Source organism: Solanum stenotomum, chromosome 3 (assembly GCF_019186545.1).
Source record: "Solanum stenotomum isolate F172 chromosome 3, ASM1918654v1, whole genome shotgun sequence".
NCBI classification, from domain to species: domain Eukaryota; kingdom Viridiplantae; phylum Streptophyta; class Magnoliopsida; order Solanales; family Solanaceae; genus Solanum; species Solanum stenotomum.
Genome location: NC_064284.1, coordinates 36114870 through 36124250, shown reverse-complemented (window position 1 = coordinate 36124250; position 9381 = coordinate 36114870). Strand labels below are relative to the sequence as shown.

Here is a 9381-nt window from a genome sequence, read left to right as displayed (position 1 = left end):
AAGCTAAATATATTAAAACTAATTCAAAATGTCACTAGCGTAACCACCTGGTAATTTACATGGGTACATAAAAAGTTCATGGTTTTAACAGTTTGATTGTGCTTAACTTTACAGGGGCATACTACAATTGAGTAAAACATACAAGCAATCTCTGGCACATTTTCCTTACATCCAATGGAAGATCTGAAGAGCATATATCTTGAAGCAATGTTCTGGCCTCCACAAGCCCACCAGAAATTTTCTGTAAGACTGCCTCTTCACTTGCCATTAAAGATGCTAGTAACTTGGCACCAGCAATCCTCTCCTGGTCGGAATTAAACAAAAACACATTAACCAAGAGTATGAAATTAATTCTCACAACATGCTTCCAAATAATACTAGGATTCACTTTTTTATAGGCAATAGAAGCAGCAGGCAGTTCCTCATGATGAGACCCAAATGAAAAAAACGAGCAGCAGCATGCACAATAATGATGAGGAACAAGGAAACCAGAGAGAGTTACGCGCAATGGCGAAAGTTAGCAGATAACAGCAAGTGCTGCCCCTTTTTTACCACATCAATAAAATTTGATAGTGACAGGTTTCGGTTACATAGGGTGACGCAATGGGATGAAGGTACTAGATGGAGGCTGACCAAACACACTACCCCCCACAAAAGCACCAAGACTGTTTGTGGTCAAGGAGAGAGCCTTAAACAGTGCCAGAAGATTAGATGCTTTATACAAACTTGACCCTCCAATTCCAAGGAAGAGCATATATTTCAAAAGTAAAGCCTGTTTTATTTTAGAAAGGGATACATAATTTAATAATTGTGAGTAGTAAATTCAATCTGAAACAATTCAGGAGACGAAATACTTGATGCCCATTCTAACACAAGAATAATATTTTCATGCAAGTTGGAGCCTAATGCTTCAATAAAGCTTCCATGTTACATGGAATTTATGCCATTGGTCACTACATGGAGGTACTTGTGCATGTGGAAGCACCAGATAGAAAGTAGGCCTTTGTAAGCATAAGGTAAGAGGGATATAGTGGTTCAAGTACATAGAGCAATGATTAAAAGCACAGCCACAAGTTCAAGATTAAACAAGGATAATTATAAAGCAGTGACTTTCAAAATACCTTCTCCGATCCTTCTCTAAGCGACTTTATGGACACCTTGAGAAGATCGGAAGAGTAAGGAAGAACTAGAGACTTTAGATGGTACACCATTGAGAAAAATACTTGGATACATGCAGACCTCACTTCTGAATTTGCAATTTCCTGGAAAAATTGCAAGGATTAGAAACCAATTACATCTGCCACTATTAATCAAACAGTAGGTGAATACAACAAAAAGGTCGAATAATGATGATAACTAATGAAATGAAATAGGTGAAAAATACACAAGTGTAGAACACCTCAACAGAATGGAGGACACGAGGAAGAATTTTGGAAACAAATGGTTTCTTGCTAGCACAAGGAACCTTTTGACAAGCACTAATCAGCACATTTGCCATGCACAACCGAAAAGAGTGGTGGGCTTTTACCACCTCATTTCTACCCAACATAACAGAAATATCTTCACCACAAACCAAGTGGTGGATCACGTAACTACAGACTGAGCCTCTTGTGAGAGAATCGCCTGCATATGATCCACAACAGCCTCTTAGCAATCAAGAAGCAAAAGGTTGTTTGCATAAACTTAAAAAAAGTTACCAACCTGAAGAGACGATGCCCTGCTCAAAACAAACCTCAATCGATATTGAGTTCTTGACAGCTTTTGTAGCTTGCAATTCAGTGCACAGCATCAATGCTAAACAGTCGATGCACCCATGTTGTGCCTTTGAAACTGAAGAAAAGAAAATTTAGCATGATGACAATTATTAATTAACATGAGAAGTAGTGTAGAAAAACATCAGTTACTTACTATCATCCCCATCTACCGAAGGCCATAATAAAATAGTCTCTATTGCCTTGCGAATCCAGAACATGTCGGGATGCGCATATGCATCTGTGCCATTTACCTATGACCAGAATGTTTGATGGACTATTAGGATTAGGACCAAGAAGATAATATTGTCTAGTTAACAAGAGAGAACCAAGACAAACTTGAAAGTTCAATGCACATATCAAAAACTATGTAACTGTCCTAAGAAAGATTATTACCAAGAGAGATGTGCAAATTGAAAATAGACAAGCTTTTATCTTCAACAAATCCTTGGCACTAGTGGCATTTTTCAGTTGATAAGACATTATTGGAATGAGAACCTGCAGAATACAGAGGCAGCAAATGTTGATGTTAAATATTGCAGAATTGGCAGGGGGGACACAGACCATATGAGGACTTAGAACAGTTAGGGGTCGTTTGGTACAAAGATGAAAAGCGCAGGGATTAATAGTGCAGGGATTAGTAATGCAGGGTTTATTTTTACCAAGTGTTTGGTTCATTGTTTCCCAACTCATCTTATGCTTGGATTGAAACTTTATAAAAAACTTCTTTCCAATTATACCCTTGAATTATTATGTAATTGAGTTAAGGTAAACAATTGCTGGACAATTTTATTTTTTATGGCCTTCTAACTAGCTATGAGAAGAATAATTTTGTTGTCATGTTTGCCTCTTTTTTTCACTTAAATTATATGAGGATAAATAACTGTCATCTTAGTATTGATTACTTACAAAATGTCAATTTTCAATTAAAACAAAAGATAAACTATCAACTTTTAAAATTGAAAAGACGGCAAACAATAGTAAAATTGAATAAATCATCTATTAAAACTGTTAGGTTCTCCATACTTGTAAATGGAGAACCTGTGGGTTTTTTTCCGTCAGAGAGGGGTCTTAGACAAGGTGACCCTCTCTCCCCTTTCCTATTCATCATTGCCATGGAGGGTTTCAACAGTATGATGAGGATTGCAATTAGCAACAGGTGGATAAAGGGATTCAAGGTTAGCAGCAGAGCAGGAGTAGATATGGAAGTATGTCATCTGTTGTATGCAGATGATACTGTGATATTTTGTGAAGCTATAGCTGAAAAAATTTGCTATATCAGGATGATACTAATTGTTTTTGAAGCCATTTCTGGTTTAAGCGTTAACTGGAGGAAAAGTAACCTCTTTCCTATTAAAGAAGTGGTGCAGATGGAGGAACTAGCTGGTATCTTGGGGTGTAAGGTAGACAAATTACCAACAGTCTATCTAGGCATGCAATTAGGCAACAAACACAAAGAATTGATTATCTGGGATAGGATTTTGGAAAAGACGGAAAAGAAGTTGGCAAACTGGAAGACGCAATACGTGTCCCTTGGAGGCAGGCTCACTTTGATAAATGCAGTTCTGGACTCGCTTCCCACATATGTGATGTCCCTATTCCCTATTCCAATAAGTGTGGTCAAGAAGTTGGACTGATTAAGAAGAAATTTTCTTTGGTTTGGGAACAAGGAGGGAAAGGGGTATCATTTGGTAGAATGGAAGACTGCACAAATACACAAGGAGGCTGGTGGTTTAGGAGTCAGGAATCTGAAACTGCAGAATGATTGCTTGCTCATGAAATGGTTATGGAGATTAAATGGAAATGATCATGCTCTATGGAAGGAGGTAATCCTGAATAAGTATGGCCAGACAGAGCAACGGTGTACCAATGCAGTATCAACCACCTACGAAACATCGGTATGGAGATCTATAAGGAATCTTTGGCCTAGACTAGTAAAGAATTCATGTTATGAGGTGGGTGCTGGGAACAAAATACTATTTTGGAAGGACCTATGGATTGGACAAGAAGTTTTAATGCAAGTTTTCCCTGATCTGGCCAATATATGCACTAACCTTGAGGTTACAGTGGCTGATAGCTGGTCCCCACAGGGATGGAACTTCTTCTTCAGGAGGCATCTTAATGACTGGGAAGTAGGCAGGTTTGTGGAGCTATTGCAGATGATTGATGGTTTCAAAGGCACTACTGTAGAGGATGACACTTTTAGATGGAAACATGATAAGGATGGCAAGTTCTCTGTAGGTAGAATTTATAGGAAAGAGGTATCCTGGATGCCTGAAAACAAAATAGGCCCTTGGAAGCATGTATGGAAAAGTATGGCTCCTACTAAGGTCAAGTGCTTTGCTTGGTTAGTTATCAGGAAAGCTTGCCTCACTCATGAGATCCTGCAGGAAAAGGGATTGCCAATTGTGTCCAGATGCATGTTATGTAGTGACACTAGAGAGACAAATAATCATCTGTTCCTCCATTGTAAAGTCACATCTCAGCTTTGGACTATGTTTCTCAGTTTAACAGAGACAAAATGGTCAATGCCAGAGCACACAGCAGACTTGTTAAGTTGCTGGATTAGAAGAGGGGGAAGCAAGACACAGAAGAAGTGGTGGAGAATAATCCCACACTGTATCTGGTGGACTATCTGGAGGGAGAGGAATGGAAGAAACTTTGAAGATAGATTCAACAACATTCAGAAAATCAAAGAGAGCTGCATAGCAACTTTCTACTTTTGGTGTAAAGAACATTGTATAGAAAATGCTGAACAATTAGTAGATCTTTTAGGATTACTGTAATTAGTTTCGCGTTCTAGCTTGTTACTACCTTTTTGGAGGTCTCCAGCATACCTTAATGCTGAGGAATACAACATTACCAGTTTCAAAAAACAAATTGCAAGTTGTAGTTTTAATATGTATGCAATTTTATAAATTGTTCAAAATACAAATAATTAGAAAACCACACAAATATTTATATACATTCAATTAAGATCACAAACGTCATGTGGTGATATATTTGCCCTTTTAATTAGTTAATGTTAAACAACTCACATTTTAAATATTGTATCAATTTGTATTGGACTTATTTAGTGACAAACAACTTTCTCTAAATAATTTGTAAGCTAATCTATTTAAATAAATTTACTGGTACAAATATAAACCATAATCAAGAAAATAAACAAAATAATTAAAATGATTTGAGGGATATTTTTGTCTTTACATAGACTTATCCCATGGTATTATATCCTATGTATTACTAATCCCTCCAAATGGAAGGCCAATAATACCATGTAGGAGGAATAACTAATCCATGTAGTTATACATAAGCCCAAATCCCTACCAAACGCAGTACTAAATAATAATACCATACATAATACCCCTTAATGCATACAACCAACACTTAAGCCAGCGACAATCTTCCTGCTATAGCCGTATAAAAGTTATGATGTTATGCAACATTACCTCTAACCAACAAAAAGAGTATAATAAAACTACAGAGCATTCAGATCAGAACCACAAATATCCTCTAGGAAAGTTGTTGCAGCCACTGAACCTCCAAACAGAAATAACAACCTATCAGACTATGTAATTTGTGTATCAAGTATTGACATTTTCTTGCCCTCTTTGAACTTTGTACCCAATCTATCCTCTCCCTAATTTCCCATTGTATTTGTGCTATAGCAAAATTTGTATTTACAAATGAATTTCTAAGTAGTCTCCAGTTCCTAGCTTGCCAGGTACAGTAGATCATTGTACCCCATATAGCAGCCACTACCTCAAACTTTTTCCACTTCCTGCTCTTATTCCATTGCAGACTTTGTGTTGCATCTGTCTTCAGCATATGCATACCAGCCAAGTCTCCAAGGCATTTCTAATTTCTAACTTCAGAGATCCAACTACAATCAGCGAACAGGTGAGAATGTGTTTCCATAGCATCTTCATCACAAAAGCAGCATTTACATCTACAATTGGATGTGCAGTCTGTGAAGCCTTTCCTCGGTCAATAACTTATCTTGATATGCTAACCACACTATAACTCTCTCTCTCTGTATAGGCAACATCACTGAGCTCCACACCAGATCAACCTCCTTCAATTTAGTGAGAACTACCTGCATAACTAAGTAACTAATAGGCACTGAATAATTCCTGTTAGATCGGAATGTATTTTCCACAGTAGTACCAACTAAGCCTCAGCTCAATCATAGAGTTCAATTTCTTCCAGTATCAAGTATCAACTGCAATCCTGTGGTGGTTTATAGTCCGAAATATCTCTAGTAACTTTCATAGAGACCTCATTTACCTATTTACCCATAAAACGTTTTTCTTACCGTCCAGTTGCCATAATAGTTTTCCCACTGAAGATATGTTCCACTTCCTGCGGAATTTAGATGTTAAGTCACCCATAATTTTTGGGGGACGCAGACCTGTCCCATGAGACCAATGCCAGTTTCCTCCTTTCCTCGGAGCTTCCCCTTATGAAGTCTTTAGATTTTTGTCCACTTCTTTTAGCACACTCTGGGGAAAGATAAACTCAGCACCTCAATGCTGTATAATTTTAACCCTTACAGTGTGTGCCAACTATTTGCATCTCATACTTGTCAAAAATGCTTCAATGAGTCAAAGCTAGTTTTTCCACATTCAACAATTTAAGCGGCCAAAGTAACTTTGAAGAAAGAACAAACACGTAAAGCTCACACTCTAGAGGTGTAACAGTATGCAGCATTTCTAGGTAATTTAGTCCCCCTATGCATCTGCCATATATATGGGTTAAACAAGGGGTAAAAACACATACCTTAGGGTGAATTCTCCCACACAGCTCGGCTGCAAGTCTACGAACATCTTCAAATTCAAACTTGCTCAATGCCCTGAAACAAAGAGCACAATGGAGTAATCAATGATGAAATTTTATAACATGGTAATTCACAAACCAGAAAATTAACTTCTGGAAGAACCTGTTGATAAGAAGTCCTGCCACACATTCTGTGCTTTGAGTTCTCAAGCATTCATCATCTGGAGGTAATTTCAGTTAAACTAGTGGATTTTGGGGAGATCTTTTATTTTATTTTATTTGGGAAGGGTTGGGGGGGGGGGGGGGGGGGNNNGGGGGGGGGGGGGGGGGGGGGGGGGGGGGGAGATTGTTTGCCAGTAATGTGGGTGGGCTATCAAAATGGATTAGGGTTAGAACATAACAGAACAGGTTACAACTAAAAGCAACAGAGTGTACCATGTGCAAGTTTGGTTGGAAGTTCATCATACAAAGCAGATGCGTTAAGATTATTGAATACTTGCAATGGAAGCAACCTCACTACAAGCAATGGGCAGAGACGTTTAAAAAGATCGATCTGTCCTTCTGGAGCATCATAGTTCGGATACACACCCTCATCAGGACTGCTGGACATAGAGTCAAAATGATCAACTCTACATCAAAATGCTTAGAAAATAAAATTCCAAAGAATATAAACTTATTTATTATTGCAGTGAGTATTCTAGTCCTACTCCAAATAAATAACTTGCATGCTCGCTGCACAGTCTACAAACTTGGTAAGCAAATGAAACAAAACTGTAAGAGGAAACTGGCATTTCATTCAACATTAAGCAAGTGCAGATAAGGCTTACATTAAGAAGTTATACCATATCCCCCTTGGTTAAACAAAAGCCATATACACAGAGCACTGCACAAAGTACTTTCACTAGCTAACAATCCAAAATCTACATTAAGGAATCAACTTCATCTATGTCTCAGAATAAGCTTCTAGCACTTAGAAGCTAAAGATTTTATAGACAATCCTATTAATTAACATCAATTACACTTTATACATGTAAACATTGTACATGTATTCATATGATTATTTAAGATTACTACCCCCTCACTCCTTCACAAGTTATCCAAATTCGATATTACACAAATAGAAACTTCCTTATTTATTTTGGAATAAAATCTATATGGAGATAATATCGGGAAGTTCCAAAGAATACGGAAAAGTTTATTTATAAGTCTTAGACAACTTGAAAGGGAAGTACAGGTAGTAACTTGTCTTTTCCACTATTGTAGTAATTATTGTATGTGTTAAAAGTACAGTACTATGTACTAACATACTGTATTCCTGTATATGTGACTCTTCTACAACCAAATTACTGAACAATCACACTCGTCGGTCAAAATCAAGAATTACTATTGTCCTCATAAAAAAAAAACAACTACTACGCATCAATCCCAAACTACTTGGATTTGTTTAAGTAACAATTTTAGAAGAAGCACTCTTATATGTGAGAAGACAAGAGTTTGAGAGAGAACTCTGCTTAATTATTCCCACAAACTATTGGGCTTTAAATAGTTAAGTATACTTGTCCTAAAAAGGAAAGGAAATCAATCCAAATCAATACTTAATCAATATAAATCAATACCCAATTTAAATAGGAGTAAATCTAAGAGTAAATCAAGCTATCTACTATATTAACATATATGTTATAGAATATTCCTAGGATTCTAACACTCCCCTTCAAGTTGGTGCATACAAATTATATGTACCAAGCTTGTTACATATATAACTTGTTTTGGGACTGGCTAAGGACTTGCTGAATACCTCTGCAAGTTGATCACTTGACCGCACGAACCTAGTGATGATGTCTATTGAGAGTACCTTTTCTCTGACAAAATAACAATCAATCTCTATGTGTTTGGTCCTCCCGTGACATACTGGATTCGCTACAATGTGAAGTGCAGCTTCACTATCGCACACAAGTTCCATTCCTTTAGTATCTCCAAATTTCAACTCTTTCAGTAGTTGCTTGATCCATATGAGTTCACATGTTGCCACTGCCATAGCCCAATTTTCTGCTTCTGCACTAGATCTAGCAACCACATTTTGTTTCTTACTTTCCCAAGACACCAAATTTCCCCCAACTAGAACACTATCCAAAAGCAGATCGTCTATCAAGGGTGATCCTGCCCAGTCTGCATCTAATATCCAACAATTTTCTCATGTCCTCGATCTTCTTAAAGTATTCATTTCCTTGGAGCACATTTTATGTATCGAAGAATGTGAATAGTACATTCCAATAACTGTTACAAGGAGAATTCAAGAACTAACTTCCAACACTAACCGGGAAGGTAATATCAGGTCAAATCACTGCAAGATAATCCAACTTTCCTACTAGCCTTCTATATCTTCCTGGATCGCTAAGAGGCTCCCCCTGACCTGGTAGGAGCTAGGAGCTTAACAGTTGAATCCATTGGAGAATTAATAGTCCTACAATCTGTCATCCCACTTCAAGAATATCACGTGCATACTTCCTTTATGTGGTGGACTGTGAGATACAAGCAACAAAATTAACCAGATTACCAATCTAGGCAACGGAAGCTATTGATGAAGATGTCTGCTTACTCGCCTGATACTGAAGAAAATCATTGTATTCTACCTCAGACAAAGAGAATGATTGATTACTGGAGCCCACTGATTTAGTGCTAAACATATCGAATCCGAGAGACATGTAACAAATCTATCTGTGTCCAAAAATAAAGTAGATTCTAGAAAAAAAATCTAAACAACAGATCTGGAAAACTGCTGGAGGAGTGGCCAAAAAAATCACACGTGAGGATTCCGATCGTAATGGTGGTACTTATATATGCACAATACCCCTAG

At 37.5% G+C, this 9381-nt stretch overlaps 1 protein-coding gene across 3 annotated transcripts in view; it reads right to left on the bottom strand.

Annotated features, from left to right (window-relative positions):
- The window catches only part of LOC125857430 (uncharacterized), a 30089-nt gene continuing 20708 nt past the window's right edge, over positions 1-9381 (bottom strand). Inside the window, exons 16-24 of one of the 3 annotated variants that reach the window (XM_049537017.1) lie at positions 6963-7156; positions 6691-6748; positions 6531-6603; positions 2148-2249; positions 1909-2005; positions 1702-1830; positions 1400-1623; positions 1122-1262; positions 1-304 (exon numbers count right to left, since the gene is read on the bottom strand). In XM_049537017.1, the coding sequence (XP_049392974.1) occupies positions 122-304; positions 1122-1262; positions 1400-1623; positions 1702-1830; positions 1909-2005; positions 2148-2249; positions 6531-6603; positions 6691-6748; positions 6963-7156 (1201 nt within the window). In that variant the 3' untranslated portion in view covers positions 1-121. The remainder of the gene's footprint in view (positions 305-1121; positions 1263-1399; positions 1624-1701; positions 1831-1908; positions 2006-2147; positions 2250-6530; positions 6604-6690; positions 6749-6962; positions 7157-9381) is intronic. The other 2 variants (XM_049537018.1, XM_049537019.1) reach the window with 2 other exon arrangements.